At 41.1% G+C, this 18643-nt stretch overlaps 1 protein-coding gene across 1 annotated transcript in view; it reads left to right on the forward strand.

The window, feature by feature from the left end:
- The first annotated feature begins 2941 nt into the window (after positions 1 to 2941).
- The window catches only part of fmn2b (formin 2b), an 86813-nt gene continuing 71111 nt past the window's right edge, over positions 2942 to 18643 (forward strand). The window contains exons 1-3 of the mRNA XM_017484338.3: positions 2942 to 3027; positions 5302 to 7413; positions 15304 to 15473. Coding sequence (XP_017339827.2) covers positions 3000 to 3027; positions 5302 to 7413; positions 15304 to 15473 — 2310 coding nt within the window. The 5' untranslated portion in view covers positions 2942 to 2999. The remainder of the gene's footprint in view (positions 3028 to 5301; positions 7414 to 15303; positions 15474 to 18643) is intronic.

An 18643-nucleotide genomic window follows, 5' to 3' on the forward strand; every position in this document is an offset into this window, starting at 1 on the left:
TTTTTATTTATCAATAAATAAAAATCTTACAGAGATACTAAAGACTGACACAACATCTGGAATAGCTTTTCCCTTACTTTTAATGATTTATTTTCAAATAAAAAAGTCAGATGATAGACCAGCTGTTAAGAAGCTGTGTTAGGAGTATTAACATGAAGTGGATCCTGACTTTAAATGAACTGTGTACATACCCTTCTATAGCACAAATATACAGTATATAAAAAAAAAGATTCTACTCGGGAATCGGACGGTAACAATCGGACAGTTTGGATCGATGCACCGATTTTAAAGGCAGCGGTTGAAACGAGTCGGGGAAACGATCATGAATCATGAATAGATTCTTATTGACTATTATTTATTATAAATTGATTATTATTGAAAATAGGCTAGCAATGTGATCGGCCCTGTGATAATCCTGATCAGTTCTACATCATGGTTATTCAGCAATAACAGTAGGCCTGCCCCTGATTCTGAACAAAGCTGGCCACATTTTGACCATCGGCTATTAATTGTATCGTATAGAATGTTGAATCAAATATTGCTTTAAGAATGGAAATCATATCATAGTGTGAGGAGGCCTGCGGGTAACACTTCTAAACCGTCGGGGGGGTGCAGACTTTTGCACTTGAATGTAGGTATCTGATCACTGATAACCAGAGTTAATAAGGATGTTTCGTTAAATCCGCTAGTAAGAATGGATCAATTAATCTTTGTCCACTCTAATCATATAAATGATAAACTGCATATTTTCATGCCACCCTGCCTTTCAAGAATGGAAATTTTTAACATGTACAATAATATAATGTCGATTCAGGCATGACTGAACAAGAGGAACCTTTAATCTCTGAATGCTCCAAGTTACTTGCCATCAGGATTGTACATGCCTAATACATTATCAGTATAAAATGATGAACTTTTTTAATGACCCCCCCCCCCCCCCCCCCCGCCACCGCCATCTGGTCTTATCAAAACATAAATTCAGTTAAGACTAGTTTCATTTGATGTTGATTTTCTTGCTTTTTCTCCATAACAGCCTTTCTTTCTGTCGTTTTTTTTTCTCCTTTTCATAAATGTTGTTCATTTATGACATGCATGACAGTTTTTGTAACCAGACTATTCTTAAATGGCTATTTTCACTTTTTGTCTTACTTGAGAACCTTTCCTTTCATATTTAAGAGCGGTGATATGTATGCACCTCTCACATCTGTGGGAACGTGATCTCAAACTGTGAAGTGTGTTTTAATGTTGTGACACAGCCTTTGTGCTTATCTACAGAGATTTAGACACACAATGGCAGTTGATTTGTATGAATGTTTCTTATCGTATTGTTGTTATGATTCATTTTCTCATTAAATATTAAAAAACGAACAAGTGTGTGTGTGTGTGTGTGTGTGTGTGTGTGTGTGTGTGTGTGTGTGTGTGTGTGTTTTGTGTTTTTCCTTCTCTCTTCTCTCATCTCACTCGGTGCCAATGACAGGATCAGGCCACTAGGGGTCAGGGTTGTACCAATTCAGCAAGAAAACACAGCTGCATTATAATTTCAGATGGAGAAATACTTCAATTGAAGAAATTCTGAAATTACAGCAATATTTTATATTATTATTATTATTGATGATTATGATGATGATGATAATAATAATAATAATAATAATAATAATAATAATAATAATAATAATAAACAATACTTTTCACACAGTATTTTCTTCAGCTGTGGTTGTTGGTAGTGGTTAATGGTAATCAGTGGGAAAAAAGCCCCAAAATATTTTAATGACAATGAAATAATTGGTTAAAGCATGAAATATATATTATTTAAGACATTACACAGAATCTATCTGGTAAAGCATTTCTGAAATATTTTACAAACATGATAATTATAATGAGTTTTGTCAAATCATTCAAGAAACTATTGTCTGAAATTACTATTATGTTTTACAACACACACACACACACACACACACACACACACACACACACACACACACACACACACACATTCTCTACATATTTATTATTTTAATATTAATATTTTGTTCAGACATGGGGCTTTAATTAAAATAGATTTATTGATATATTGCTCTAGTTTATGCACGCTAGTGCTGCTGACAGTGTGCAACAATAAAAATAAATAAATAAATAAATAAATTTATTAATGTATTACATGTAATACATTTTAATCATTTTACACATAGGATACAGGCCCCTTTAAACTTTCATTTAAACAAATAAACGTCTTAAAAATAATTTAAAATAATGTCTTTTCTTCTATTCAGGAAGTTCCTGATTCTGCTAATTGAGATGGGCGGAACCCCAAGTAGCTCCCTACTTTCTTCACAGGTGCACTACGTTGAGCCTGAAACAACGGTGTTCTACGCCCTACTTAGTGCACTTTACATCCAATAGAGTGACAACGGCGCTCGGTACAAGCAGGTGCAGTTACACTTGGGCGTTGCCTAGTGACGCCACGCGCTCGTTAGAGCGGTAACTCTTTTTTAACCAATCAGGGAGGAGCAGTAACGGGGCGTGGTCAGGATGATTATGACGAGCTGATAGTTGTTGTTTTTTTAAGCATTAAGTATTGTTTCCCCTCACAGATATAGTCTGTACAAATATATATTATATATAAATTCCCCCCTCTTTATTTTAATTGTATGTGGTTTATAAGTTAGTTTATTGAGTGACTGGTGCGGTTAGGCTGAGTCTGGGTAGGGTTTTAAAAAGAGTTTTAGCAGTTAGATATTTTAGCTTATAAAATGGCGGCCCTGAGTCAGCAGGTCCTGTATTAATGGAAAGCTTTGTTTGAGTTTCATATTGTGTATTCCGTCTGGTTTTTTTGTTTGTTTGTTTGTTTTGTTGTTGTTTTTTAACCTGGCGACGTATTAATAGAAAACACATCTCGTTTTGTTTAGCTAAATAGCATACCTCGTTGTAAATTCGCCGAAAACGCCTCCATGATGGATCTTTAAAATTGTGAAAAAGTTAGGCCGAGACACTTGCTGCGCATGCGCAGAGTCCGCATCAACATCTCGGGTAAGTTTGTTTAAAGCATGGTTGGTTGTCTTGTGTTGGGAAGCAATGGGATTTGGCTGGTGATTGAGTTTCAATTGGGAGTTGTTAATTAGTTTAATTTTCAGCAGGTAAATAAAACTGTGTTACTGTGTTAAAGTAAGTTTTTGCTTACTGGGTGATGTTGAATTTAGGAACCGGGTCTATTTACTAAACACTGGGAACTGAAATGCTACAAAAGTCAAAGAGTCATAAATGAACATGTATAAATAATCTAATCACTCCATAAATATGTTCTGTATTTAAACAATAAATATGAAGAAGTGAGAACACGGATATTTCAGTTATTAAACCTGGAAAGATTTATTTGCTTTAGCTGTAGGTTTTACTGGTCCTTTTATTTAATCCACCGAATTCACCCAAAACGAGTAAATTTCCCGTAAAATTAAGGTATATTCCCCAAGTTTTACTACAATTCTTTCTTGGAAACCAAACAAAACATTATATTAAGACTTGAGTAATACAATAAAGAAACTGGAGAGAGAAAAATTGTCCTAAAGTAACTGAAAGCTAGTTTGATAATTTCCTTTAAAAAAAAAAAAAAAATTGTATAGCTGTATATTGCTTTTACTAAATTAAAAAATAAACAAATAAAAATATTGTTGCAGAATGCTTTCTCCAACTGAAGTGAAATTAAATGGATTTAAAGTAAATGGAAAAAAAATCTTGAAAGCTTTTATATGAATAATTACGTAATTGTTAATTGAATTATTTGTGCTGAAATTAAATATTTAGGAACATGTGTGTGGCCGTCTGGGGAAAATCCATCGGCTGTCGGAAAATTCAATGGACAGGATAAAAACCAAAACACCTTTTGACACAAAATGACATTTTCTGACACATCTACTAAAATAAAATGTGGATATATTTGTCCGAAACGACATGGAGATGTTTTTATGCTTTTCTTTAACCTTATTTTGGTGTCAGCCTGCAGAGATGAACAAATGCATTGGTAAACACAGTCGGTCTGCTTAAACGTCTGAAACCTCACTAGCCATGTGGGATTTTCTCAACGCACAGTGAAGATCTTGCGTTGATGAAGTATTTTGCTAGTTGCATGCTGTAGAGAAACTGACTTGGTCTTGGTTATCAAAGTTGTGTGTAAATGTTGTGTAAATGCACACAAATCAAACCGGAATAAAAAATTTCTGCCAGATTCACAGAGGTTTCGGAAATGCAGATTTTCTTCGTAAAATAAGCAATAAAAAATGATATTGAATCACCCCCCCCCCCCCCCCCCCCCAAAAAAAAAAAATAATAAAAAATTTACGGGATTTTCACGAATGGCAAATTTTCTTTAGTAACCGCTCATATGAAGGATTTACGAATAGATCTGTTTGTATCCAGCTTGATAAGAGGCCCAGTGTGTTTAAATAATTGATGACCGAGAGACCGATATGGACGATGATGATCAAAGTGGGGACTCGTTTCATATTTTCAACTTGGTTTTCTTCAAAAATCTGCTAGTTTTTTTTTTTTTTTTTTTTTTTCCGTACATAGATTGGGTTATAGCCTACATGTAGAGGCAGGATTGGTGTCTTTCAGTGGAACTGGAATGAAGTCTTTAAATGCTTTTCACTTTTGAATTTTTAAATGGTAGTCTTTTATTTTACTTTACTACTGTATTTGAGTCTTGTAGTCATGTAGTAGAATATGTTGAGGGTTTTCCTGGGCTGCAACACCTATTCAGCAACCCTACATTTTGGCCTGATTGGCGTAATTGGTACAGCCTTTGCAGCTAATGGGATTTCCAAGTGCTTGGGATGTGACTGTGAGGAAATCTTCCCACCGTTTCATACCGGCAATTCAAATTCGTGACAGTTCGGGGGAGGCAATTGCTTGAATGGTGGGTTCATTATTATTCTTAATGAAAAACGCAACAAAAAATCCAAAATATTGCCAAATAGGTGCTTTTACATTTCGCTTTGAAACCAAATCTTCCGCCATCGTCTTGTCAGTCAGCTCGTCTCACTCTCGTCACGAAATCCGACTCCTGCTGATCTGTACTGCGACTCGGACTCGTTCGGCTCTTGCTGAATTGAGCAGACGCGTTCAGTTTTTAATCATAGCGTCCGTACTCTAACTGAACTAAATGCTTTTTATTACTGTAAAAAAGCAAAACGACAGTGGGGGCGGTGCTGCGGTGGGTCATTTGGCGGAGTTAATTTCAGACCCTTTTAGTAGGTTTATTTTTTTTCCACATTCAGTAATCTGTACATTCTGTTATTTGTGTTGCAGTGGGTGTGTGTGTGAACGCTCCTTTGGCTGTGTTTGCAATGCAGCCTCTGTTACTGGTGGATTCCTCATTGCCTGGGAATGAGGAAAGCCACCCCCACCTTCCCCTTAGAGAGAGACTGCTGGAGGCTTTAAGTCTAGGGAAATACCGGCACTACTACATTTCCCATCAGCCCTTTAACCACAGTCAGGAGGAGGAGGAGGAGGAGCGGTGCATTGAGAATGTCCTCAGGGTGCGCTCCCCCTCCCTCCCCAGCTCTCTGTGCAGAGCGAGAGATGAACAGACGAAGGGGGGAGGGAGCGAGAGCGATAGTGACCTGCTGTTCTTCTCTTTTGCCTCATCCTCCTCCTGCCTGTTCCTTTCCTCGTCATCAGAAGGCGAGACCGTTTCGCGGATCAGTCAGGGCCGCTCGCGTAAACGAAAGCGCTTTCGCACGCTCTTCAGCAGTCATGGCCTGAGCTCATACAGCGCCATGGGCAACCAGGATGCGAAGCCGAAGCGCTCTGTCCCCGTGGGAGATGGAGAGAGCGCGGTGGATGAGTGCAGCCATGCTGACACCACAAAGAAAGGATTTCACACCAAGAAATCCCACGGCAAGCATGGCAAGGGTGGAGACGGAGGAGGAAAGAAGAAGGGCAAGTCCGAATCCAAATCGGTCTTCAACATCCGCAAGCGAAAAAATCTAGCCAAGGTTAAGGGCCTGCTCAGCGGCTCGCGAGAAGATGCTCTGGACTCGCAGCATGACGAGCTGGACACCAAAACACCCGAGCTGTCGGCCGATGAACTCGGCCAATCCGACGCTGAGGACCAGAGACCTGTTCTCTCCGATAACAACAGCAGACTGGAGACGCCGGACGCTCCAGAGAAGAAGGCCAGCTCTGGATCGGATACGGATATTTACAGCTTTCACTCTGCGGCTGAGCACGAGGACCTGCTGGCTGACATTCAGCATGCCATCAGACTCCAGCAGCAGGGAAAAGAGTGGAAACAAAATGGCATCCCCGAGGCTGAAAATAAACAACGCTTCTACACCAAATCAGAGCCGTTCACCATGCTGGAGATGCCTCGCTGTCAGGAGAACGGCCTGGGGACACACTCTGAACTCGTTAAGAGCGATACAGATGGAAAAAGAGATGCTGCGAAGAAGGGGGACGAGAAGAACGAAGCGGGAGAGAAGGAGAGGTGGGGGGAGGAGATTGGTAACGGCAAGACCGGTGCTTCCGAGCTGGCCCTTTGTGCTGCTATCACCGTAGCAACTGAGACAAAAGAGCCAGAGGCAGCGCTTGACGCAGCCCCCTTCGTTGCTGAGGAGACGGTTGAGGAGACAGTCGGAAGGGTTGTGAGTTTAGTCACCAAGACAACCAGTGAGGCCAGCTTTCCAGACTTCACGGCTTCGTTTGAGAGTGCGGTGGAGGTCGCTGAGGAAGTGGAGGAAGATGACAATGTGGATCTTCTGCTTCAAGAGGAGGACTCGAGTTCGGACACGAAACGGCCAGAGACTGGCGCTTCATCATCATCTCTGGACATCGAATGCATCGACGCCGAGGTTTTGACCGCTGAGCCGACCGCAGGCGATAAGGAGGAAGATGAAGAGGAAGTGCCGATTGCAAGGGGGAGGAAGAGTAGTATATCGCTTCCACAGTGGCTCCAGCAGGAGAGTCCTGTAGCCACGAGGCACGTGAAGCCCAGCATCCCAACAATCGGCAGTCCAGTAGTAAAACCCTACCCTCCCATCCACCCTTCATACATCAAAACCACCACGCGCCAGCTTAGCTCACCTGTTCCTTCTCCCGTACCCTCGCCCTCCCACAGCCCACTCTGCACACGCCGCTCCCATGAGGCTCCACCCACCACCAACACCATCGCCGCCACTCGGGCAGGACGGATGCGCCCAAAACAACGGCAGCGCTCTTACAGCGTCACCGGACCCATCAGTCGCTCCGCCGATTGGACCGAAGAGCTCCGTCCCCTTCCACCCAAAACCGGCTCAGAGGACTTCCTCGAGTACGGCGGCTCAGAGGGGACGCTCCGGACAGGAGTGACGCCGCTTGAGGCTGGTCGCAGGGCTTCAGCCGGACAAGTCTCCACCTGCAGCTTTCAGGATGTGTTCACAGGTGAGGAAAATAAAATTCTTTTCTAATCATGATCATTCACCTGTGTTTATTCTGTATAGGTAGCATTTTCCAGAGTAACCTTCTTGGTCCGATCTGACCGAGACTTCCGAGAGTCGCAAGTTAATATACGATACACGGAAAGTTTTAGGTAGCGCTGGGTAATGATGATGCTAAAGCTAAAATCATGATTTGATTTTAAATGCTGTGTAAAAAGAAATCATCTGACACAAGAATGATCAGAAAGGTAAGGACTGACACATTTTGGAGTTCTGTGCAGGTTTATTGAGGGCTTAATTATAGGCAGGATAAGTAAATAGTGGTGGACTGCGGCATGATGGGGAAATGTCACTCTGAGGATCTGATGTTGGACAAACATCCGAGAACATCTAAATCGGAGTGTGTGGGTGTGTAAGGATGATGGATTGGAAGATGGGTACAGAAATTGTTTGCAAGTGCGTGAGTAAGCAACTGAGAGAAATAATACAAGAAAGGGCGAATGCAGAGACGGTACTGGAGTAAATAAGATAAATACTGTTATTTATTTATCATTATGTAATGTATGTGTGATCACACTGTCTTGAATACAGACATGAAGCTGGTGCTCTTTTAGAGAACCAGTAAACCATTATAAAATGTTTTTCTGTAAACATTAAATAAACTTCAGGTAATGTTTTTATTATTATTATTATTTTTTTTTAAATGCAGCAGTTCTGTATTGAGCACATGTATACAGTATATTGAGATATCGTAGAAATTCCTGAGAATCATGGTTTGGTATTTTTGTCATATCTTCCTCCCCTGTGTACAAGCTGGATTAAGAAAGGTAGATTCTAAAATATATATAATAATAATTTAGAAAATAACCTTGCTAAATCTCTTTCCTTATACCTTCCCATATCTGAAATGCCTAACCTAAATGTGTGTTGTGCTTGAACTTTTCTGCTTTCTCCCCTCTTCTTTTTCCTTTCTTTCTTCTTTTTCCTTTCTTTCTTCTTTTTCCTTTCTTTTTAATTTTCCATTTCTTTCTTCTTTTTCATTTCTTTCTTTTTCCTTTTTCTTTCTTTTTCCTTTTTCTTTCTTTTTCCTTTTTCCTTTCTTTCTTTCTTTCTTTCTTTCTTTTTCCTTTCTTTTTTTCTTCTTCCTTTCCCCCTTTCTTTCTTTCTTTCTTTCTTTCTTTTCCCTTTTTCTTTCTTTCTTTCTCTTTCTTTTCCCTTTCCTTTCTTTCTTTTTCTTTTCCCTTTCTTCCTTTTTCCTTTCTTTCTTCTTTTTCCTTTTTCTTTTCCCTCTTTCTTTCTTTCTTTCTTTCTTTCTTTCTTTCTTTTCCCTTTCTTTTTCCTTTCTTTCTTTTTCCTTTCTTTCTTCCTTTTCCCTTTCCTTTCTTTTCCCTTTCCTTTCTTTTCCCTTTCCTTTCTTTTCCCTTTCCTTTCTTTTCCCTTTCCTTTCTTTTTCCTTTCCTTTCTTTTTCCTTTCTTTCTTTTTCTTTCTTTTTCCTTTCTTTCTTTTTCTTTCTTTTTCCTTTCTTTCTTTTTCTTTCTTTTTCCTTTCTTCTTCTTTTCCCTCTTTCTTTCTCTCTTTTCCCTTTCTTTCTTTTTCTTTCTTTCTTCCTTTTCCCTTTCTTTCTTTCTTTTTCTTTCTTTCTTCCTTTTCCCTTTCTTTCTTTCTCTCTTTTCCCTTTCTTTCTTTTTCTTTCTTTCTTCCTTTTCCCTTTCTTTCTTTTTCGTTTTTCTTTTTCCTTTCTTTCTTTTTCCTTTTTCTTCTTTTTTCTTTCTTTCTTCTTTTTCCTTTTTCCTTCTTTTTCCTTAATCTCTTTTTTCTTCCTTCTTTTTCTTTTCTTTCTTCTTTCTCCTTCTTTTTCTTTTTCTATTTTTTTCTTTTTTCTTTGCTTTCTTTCTTTCTTTCTTCTTTCTCCTTCTTTTTCTATTTCTTTTTCTTTTTTTCTTTGCTTTCTTTCTTTCTTTCTTTCTTTCTTTCTTTTTCCTTTCCACTTGCGCATGTGTGACACCGAACACACGCACACAACTTTTTGCTCTTTTCCTCTCTAAAATCAATACTGTTGGCTCTGTGATGGCTCTCTATCCTGAAAGATGTCTATTAATAATTCACGCCACTTATATAGCAGACGGCACCCGTTTATCTGAACCTTATGACCTCAAAAGGTGCAAATCTGTTACTAGAACAGAGTTCTTTATACTGTATGAACATACAACGTGGAAACGAACGCAGTGATGTGGTTTGTAGGATTATGATCACTTTTATAAAATCTAGTTAAATTTTTAAGTGTTCATGGCCTTCCTGTGACGGTAATGCTACCTTTTATATATTTCTAGCGAATCGGCCGTGCGTGAGAATGTCATCACCCTATCGGTCCGAATGATAAAACGCGCATTATTGCTTATTCCTTATCTCTATACTTTTCCATCATCAGTACAGGTTAAGCACAGAAAACTAGAGCATGCTTACATTTCTGCCCCTCAATCAAGGGAAACCTCGGAATAAATTAAACATGGTAGAGAATTAAATCATTCTGCTTTTTGTTTAATACACAGACATGTATAAAAGAACTCAGCAATGTAGCATGTCGTACTTGAAGATCTTTACTCACTCAAACAAAGGACCAGGTTCATTTCAAAGGCTTAATAATTTGCCCGAAATAAAGGCTAGACATTGTTCTGTAAATGTTGAGTAATGTAAGTGTGCTGTAATAGATCTACTGCATGCGATATCGGTATCGTTTGGTAAGGGCTTAGCTCAGGCATATCTCCCTGATCTTCTGAAGCCCATCTTCTAGCCCATCCCAAGCACTTCACTAACCCGAGACCTAACCTGCTGGGAGACCTGAATATCGGTCGCAGCTCGGCCTGTGGGAAATGACTTTCCTTAATGTCCTTTATTAGAAATCCAGAACAACATGGGACAAATTAACGGAAGAACCAACATGGTGTCGGATGACGTGAGCCTCCAGAACAACTTAGCATTGGTTCTTCACACACAAGCGATGAACACCATTCTTCCAAAAGATTTCCCCCCTCCGTTGGAGTTTAGATGATGGTGGTGAAGAGCACTGTTTAACAGTTTGCTCAGATCTATCATAAATGTTCAATCGGGTTGAAATGTGGTAACCGTGAAGGTCGTACGATATCGTGTTTTTTTTTTTTTTTTTTTTTTTTTTTTTTTTTTTTTTTTTTTTTTTTTTTTTTATATATATAATCCTGATCAAATTATTTGGAGAGGCCTTGTGGATGGGGAGGGACCACACCCATCAGGATAGAAATGTTTCATCTAGCTAGTCAGTCCAAAAATGGCAGTATTGACTTGCGATCTCTTTTTCACCCTAATGGAAAACCTCATCAGACATTTGAGTCCAGAATGATCTGCACAGGTGTCGAGCGCTCCGCTCGAGACGTGCTGACGAGGCGCCCTCGTTAATGTAAAATAGAACTAACAAGGTATGTCTGAGTTATCCACTATTAAATAAGAATACAGATAACATCAGTTAACTGTGTTTATTAGGCATAAGTTCTTAAATTCTGTGGGGAGAAAGTTTTTGAATATGTCTGCTCTAGGACTCGAACCATGGCGGCAGAAATAAACTCCTCCCACAGCATAGCAAAGCGGCTGGGATTTCCTTTTATTGTTCTGTATAGTGTGTCAATGTTCTGGACTTTTGCATGGAAAGCATTAGGAGATTTTAAACTCCAAATGAAAAGTGCAGGATAATAATAATAATAATAATAGTAGTAGTAGTAGTAGTAGTAGTAGTAGTAGTAGTAACAGTAAGTTTTAATTTTCACCTCTTGCAGTGTGTTTGGATGTGTTCACTTAATACTGTGAAGCAGTAATATTAGCTGTCAAATGATCAAACCGGAACACTCTTACCTCCAGCACACCGGTGTAATAATTTGGAGAACGGTACGGTGACTGAATTACATGCCTTCTGCCATCTCCGTTTAATGTTATCTGTTGTGCAGCCTAAATCTGTGCAGATTTATACGCTCTCCTCTTGGCTCATTATGCGTCTGGCACATTCTGCCTCTTTCTCCCTCCACACCTCTCTTTCCTTTCTCGTGACAGGCCCACATTTATCCTCTCTGTCTGTGAGACAGAGTCAGGGGAAGGGGGGTCAGTTTTGTTTTGTTTCTGTACACATCAGAGAGGGAGAGACAAACAGTCACATCAGCTGTGATCTATTACCCAGTAATCACTAACGTTTCTGTTGATCAGGTCATGCTTTGTGTTCAGCAGCGGAGCGAGCGGTCTCTGATCAAGCATGGTCCATCTTCTGCTTCTGGATGTCTTATTACTAATCACTATAATGCAGTGGAGTGTGTGTGTGTGTGCGCGCGTGTATGATGAGTCACACTCATAACCTGGGAGAAAGCCCTAATCATTGTGCTCTCTCTCTCTCTCTCTCTCCCTCCATCTGTCCTCCTGTCTCTTTTTCTCTATCACTTTCTTCATCTCTCTCTCTTTCTCTTCCTGTCTGTCCTCTGTCTCTTTTTCTCTCTCTCTCCACCTGTGTCCTCCTGTCTTTTTCTCTTTCCCTTTCTTTCTGTCTTTCTGTCTATCCACCTGTCTGTCTTTTTCTCTATTGCTACCTTCATCTCTCTTTCTCTCCCTGTCTGTTCTCTCTTTTTCTCTATTGCTCCCTTTCTCTCTCTCCATCTGTGTCCTCCTGTCTTTTTCTCTCTCCCTTTCTTTGTCTTTCTCTCTCTCTCTCTCTCCGTCTGTCCTCCTGTGTCTTTCTTTATCGCTCCCTTCATCTCCCTCTCTCTCTCCACCTGTGTCCTGTCTTTTTCTCTTTTCCTTTCTTTCTGTCTCTCTCTCTCTCCGTCTGTCTTTTTCTCTATCGCTCCCTTTATCTCTCTCTCTCTCATCTGTATCCTCCTGTCTTTCTCTCTCGTTCTTTCTCTGCTTGTCTGTGTCCTCCTCTGTCTTTTTCTCGCTCCCTTTCTCTCTCTCCCTGTCTTTGTGTCCTCCTCTTTCTTGGTGTTTTTCTCTCCCTGTCTCTCCCCCTCCCTTTTTCACTGTCTCTCCCGTTCTCTCTATCTGCCTCTTTCCCCATGTCCCCCTGCCTCTCAGTCCCTTTCTCAGGCTGCGTCTTCCCGTCTCTCCTCTTCCTCTGCCTGCATAAAGTCTGACTGAAAGCTGACATTAGTAAACAAATAATTCCTTCTTATTTTAAAATCTTTTTTTCCTTCAGCTCTCTGGCAGACGTGAGGGCTCTGCTGTCTTTAATACGTCACCGCCTCATTTCCAGGTACAGACGTATCGACGAAGCGGTAAAACGCATTTCGTCTGTGTTGTGCAGCTTTCACGCCGCGTTCCCTTGAGTGTAGAGCGAGTTTCTCGTGATTGAGTTCTCACGTCATGGCTCTCTGTTCAGGTTCAGGTGCTAAAGTTTAATCTTCTATTAATAGAATCCATGGCGCCAGTTTTGTGTTCTGCTGGTTCTGTTTGTCTGAGCATGCAGGTGACCGGGCTCTTTGTGTAGTTTTAACGGTCTCTCTCTCTAATATATATATAAATATAATATAATATAATATAAAAAATGTATGTGTATATATATATGTAATATATATAATATAAAAAATGTATGTGTGTATATATATATATGTGTGTGTGTATAATATATACTTGGATTTGCAGGATTTTTTGTGTATATGTGATGAGTTTGTGTTTGCAGCTCCTCTACCATGCTGCCATGGTTTATCTTCATATTGACAAAGCAGTAGAGTGTTAACGAAATTAGGACTGTTAGCGGTAATCTGCAGAGAAAGACCCCCTCAAACAAGTGTGTGTGGCTGGGACGAGGCCCAGTGCTAATGAACACCACTACTAATGAGACTGACACAGAGTTGACTGTGTTAATCTCCTAGAAAATCTCCGTTACACTCCCGGACGAACCATCTGAAGTGATTAACTGCAGATGACGTATGTGTAGTTCGACACCGTATTGTGCTTGTTTTGCTGTTTGTTTTTGAGAGAGAGTTGCTCTAAATTGACCACTCGGTCCTGCGCAGTGTAACTGGCAACCATTTATGATCTACATAATGCAAATGTCAATATAGTGATTATGAGAGATCATTTAGTGTCCCAAAGTATTCGAATAAAAACCGCTGCGGGCGAAGTGAACGCTGGGAGATTTATTATTTTATCATAAACATGAGCGGTGGTAGCCGAGCAACCCGACACTGCTTGGTTATAATCTGACACAGGAATCTGTCAAGACGAGTCTGATACATTCGCTAAAATGTTCACGTAGTATTAGGGATTACCGGATTAATTTTTAAAACTCGACTTGCTTAAGTGTTTTGGAGTGCTCCTAAAAATCACCATCGTCTACGTTTTATTTATTTATTTATTTATTTATTTATTTATTTATTTTTAACAGCCAGATGGCACAGCTGAGCCCAAGTGCTACACGTCACCCTTACGTGTTCATATGAACCCTATGTAGTGTGCTATAGACCCAGTAGAGAGCGGTTTTAATATTCTGCCGCGTTTCTTTCTGTTTAGATTTCATAATTAGTGAAAGCTTACGAAAATGGGCTCCGTTGTGGCACAACGGAGAAGCGTCCAAGAGGGCGATATCGGCCGTGCTGTGTAGGTGGAGGATCGATGGGATTTGGCGTACACGCTCTCCGCTGTCAGTCACAGCTACACTAGGCAATCACGGGCGTCTGTGGGCTCGTGTATGCAGGAGTGGGCGTGAAACACGTCGTTTTTGCTCAGCAGTTTGGGAAACAAACGTAGGAAAGTAAAAGCAGAACACTGGATAGTGTCTGAAATATTTGAATGACACACACATCAATTTCAGAGTTGTTATGTAAGCAAATGGTGATCTGTAAAATATGTCTGGGAGTAGAATACAGACCGAACCTTTATTACGTGGGGCCCTGCTTTATTCTCAACAGCGTAACAATACACTCTGTTCTGAAGGGTTTGTGTGCGGCATCAGCGTTTATTTTTAAGGATCTGGGAATTGCTTAATTAATTGTGGGTAGTGTGGGGCTTTTTATTTTAGTGCTGAGAGAGAGAGACGGGGAAAGGGAGGCCTGGAGGTTTTCGTGGGAAGTGAATCCAGCATCCATGAGTGCGGGGGTTTAAATCAGAAATGCAGGGACGAGCTCTGGATGGAAATGCGGATGTAAAGGATGAACGAAGAGAAAGCCGGAGAGTTTCCCGGCGAGACGAGGTGTACTGCAGCAGTGTGAGTCATTCAGACGAGCTGCCCGTAGTGAGAAATCCCCCAGCCTACCTGCGGTTAGGATTCTTCGAGAAAGCGCACAGTTCTTTCCCGCAAATGACGTCTTTAGGTAGTTTCCATTACCCGTGGTGCTGCAGGTTTAGAGGTCTAGAGGTGCTTTCGTTCATGGTTTACGCCTAACACCGACGGTTTACGAGCGCACTAATAATACGAGCGTTATCCGATTACCGCGGTTACCACCAGTAGTCATGTCCGTTACGCTGTATCGGATCGGACTTCGATTCGGCTGCATTTCAGTTTTGTTTTCCGTAGCACGTTTAACAATAGATATCTTCACGAAGCAGCTTTACAGAAAACTCGTACGCCATCCATAGAGATGCCAACAATCTGATACAATGATGGATCGGATCTAGAGGGGGAAACAAGGAATGAATTGCAATCTGATCCTGTAACCAATGGAAAGATTGGAATTGGATCCAAATGAAAGTAGTTGTCTCACACATCTTTATATATTTTGTATCGTTGATCGAGTATTAAGACTTGCGTTTTATGCGCTATGTGCGGTGTGTGTACTGGGACACTATGTACAATTAGGCTTAAGGAGACATGCAGGAACCTCCTGTTGCGTTCTTTAGGCAGTCCAACTTGACGATGTTCTCCTTTCGCTAAATGTTTGTTTCCAGGACGCACTCTGTTGGAGAGGTTCTTCCAGCAGCAGGAGAAGTCCGGGTGCGAAGAAGAGGCGGAGAAGCTGTGCTCGCGAATCCTTGCCATGGGGCTCCTCCTGCCCTTCAGCGACTGTTTTGGAGAGCAGTATGGAGGAAGCAGCACCCACGTCAGCCCTCAGTTCAGCGTGAGTCTCAAATCCTCCCTGCAAAACGCCTAATGTACCGTAGTATAGCATTCTGATCAGACTCCAGTGTCGATAGTCTTGGACATGGATCAGCCAGAAAAATTTACATAATGTTCCTCATGCCGAATGATGTCCGTTACCTAGAGATGTTTCGATTTGAACTTGGGTCGATGTCTGTGTGTTTGAGCTACAAAGTAGGGATGGGGAAAAAAAAAACCACACGGACGCCTCCGAGATCACCTTTTGTGGGTTCCGAGTTGAGAGGGTGTTTCAATTTACAAGTTTTAGTCAAATGCAGCATTACCCTTGTGGGAGGCGTGGCCCAAAGTCTGAAGGCGGGGTTTAGAAGTGATGACATATTTCTGATTTGATTTAAATGTTTGAATATTTAACACTTTTTATTTTTATTTTTTATTTTTTATTTTATGAAGCTGTTTTTCTAAACGTGCTATTAATGAACAGTGAGATGACTAATGACGTGAGTGTGTGGTGGTGTAGACATGCAGAAGGCCATGAGATTCGGTGATTGATTGATTGAACACTAGCCTTGTACTTCCAATGCTAAAACTAAGGAAGCCAGCGTTATGTGCAAAACATGCTTGACTACATCTGGAAAATGATATAAATGTGATTTTCGTGTTTCTCATTTTTGTGTGTGTGTGTGTGTTGGAGAGAGAAGGAGGGAGAGAGAAAGAGTGGTTGCAGTATCAGTGCTGCAGTGACTTTCTGACTTGCTTTGTGTTTATGCGATTAAGCAAAGAAAGTGCTGAATAAACACTTGCTCACTACACACACACTCAGTGCTGAACAAACTCTGGTGTTAAGCCAGACCACAGGCTGTGATTGTCACCTGCCTCGGGAAGAAAACTGTTCATAGGACCCCCTGCCTCGACACTCTGCCCTCTTCTCCTTATCTCATCATCTTTGCTTGTGTCCCCCAGTAATTTGATCCTACTGCAGGCATCTCTCTCTCTCTCTCTCTCACACACACACACACACACACACACACACTCTCACTCTCACTCTCTCTCTCTCTCTCTCTCTCTCTCTCTCTCTCTCTCTCTCTCTGAGCTCAGATGTTTTCTGTCCCTCAAGCATGTGGCTTAAATGCCCTTGTGCCAGTCTACCACAGTCATTGTAATAAAAATATATTATATAATTGTTTTTTTTGTTTTTTTTTGTTTTTTTTTTTGTTGTTTTTTTTTTAAACCACAGGATTTCCAATGCATTGATGCCTCACTTGGAAATCTCCGCTCTGCTCGGATATAAGTACACTTGGACGCTGCCTCGCGTGGCTTGTGGGCAGATTCAGAAAGTGGGATGGGTCATGACTTGAGGAAATGTTATTTTTAAAGTGGAATTGTAGATTAGGGTGGAACAGCTGACGTCTGCTCTTGTGGCTTGGCACGTCTCAGCTGTGAGCCAGCTGTGTTTGTGTGTGTACAAGTGCATCTCTATTTTCCATATCAGAAGTTGTTACTTAAGACTTTATGTTCTGCTCTGGATGTAAGCGAATGAGCAAGCAAACGCGCGTCACTCGTTGTTGTTGTTGTTGTTGTTCGTGCCTGGCTGAGTGCATGTGCTCCGGGGTGATGGCACACCTTCTCTGACATCTACTGTGCAAACTGTGTAACTGCACCTGGACGCACACCTACTGCATTGCTGTTCCACACACAGCCTTCAGTGACGAGTAGCGGAGTTTCCGGGAGCATGGACGGCGCTACAGCGAGCTGTGTAACGGACCTCTTTCAGGACACCCTTTGTGAGGTGTTGGATTTTGTGTGCGAGTCGCTGGCGGTTGTTTTTTCGCCAAGCGAGGAGGAGAAAGACCAGCGTCTCGATGTGGCCTGGCTCAACCTCAAACGCACCATCTGCAGGACATGCGGTCTGCTCCAACATCTGCAGGTTGGCAACCGAAGGGGATATGCAGCTGTTTTACAACATTGTTATTGCTTTTAGCGATAGGACGTCGGGCAGGACGAGACTGCTCTCTATAGAGTGCACAGTGTGTGTTCCTGGCTTCCGATTGTGTGCGTCTGCTTTGTTCCGAATGAGCAGGATGAGTTCTTGTGAATGAGTAAATGATTTACTGAGCATCCAACTTCATCATTCTGATGCAAATCGCGCTCAGTGCTGAAGTATGACATTTCTTTTGTCATCTGTATTGCCTGTGTGAGTGTGTGCTGGAATTTTACAGTTTAGCTCAAACGAATTCAAGCTGATATTTCATTGTGAAACGTCACTGCTTTTTCCGTTCTCTGTAGTACTTAAGCGGAGATCTTGTATATTGTAAGAGCTTAACAGTTAGATCGATTGCAACGTGGGAACCAGTTTCACTGTTCAGTTGTGTTGAATATTAATCTATTTGAAGGCGAAGGAACACAGTTGAATGTTTTAAGATGCGGTATGCTGCAAAGCAGAACACAGTAAGTCTATCGGAACTGTCACTTCCTAAACTTTCGGCTTAAATCTGCCCGATTTTTCATAAATGAATATAAATAAACGTGTGTCATTTATGGAATGCTGTTAGCGATGCCGTGGCATACTAATAAATATAATGCGCATTCTTTCGTTTACTTGATATGAACAGTGTAGCAAGATTATTACTACTACTACTTATAGTTATAATAAAATTGGCTCATTAATATTCTAGTGCTTTCAGATATTTCAAGTTAAAAAAAAAAAAGGCATGTATTTAAAGATGTAGTTTTGTGTATAATAATTGACCGATTTTATATTACATTAAACTACAAACACGATTGGTATCTGATTGGATGTATACACATACACATGTTCACTCACTCTTTATGCGCTATATTCAGTTACTCGGATAAGAAGCAGTCGTTAGTGGCAGATATCATTTATTATAAGGCGAATGTGTTTGAAAAATCTTTCTCCGGCCTCAGGGTGCAGCCAAAGCAGAGCACCTGGCCCTTTCTCTTCCTCTTTTGTCCTCTTCGTTTTGTTATCCTAACTCTTTCTCTTTCACTCTCTCTGTTTGGAGTTCTCTTTCTCTCTTCTGTTCCTCCATTATCTTTGTCTCTCTCTCTCTCTCTCTCTCTCTCTCTCTCTCTCTCTCTCTCTCTCTCTCTCTCTCTCTCTCTCTCTCTCGCCCTCGAGCTGACATCACTCACCGATGCTGTGAAACTACTGAAACGGTTCGGGTCGCC

Source organism: Ictalurus punctatus, chromosome 13, assembly GCF_001660625.3.
Source record: "Ictalurus punctatus breed USDA103 chromosome 13, Coco_2.0, whole genome shotgun sequence".
Classification (NCBI taxonomy): Eukaryota; Metazoa; Chordata; class Actinopteri; order Siluriformes; family Ictaluridae; genus Ictalurus; species Ictalurus punctatus.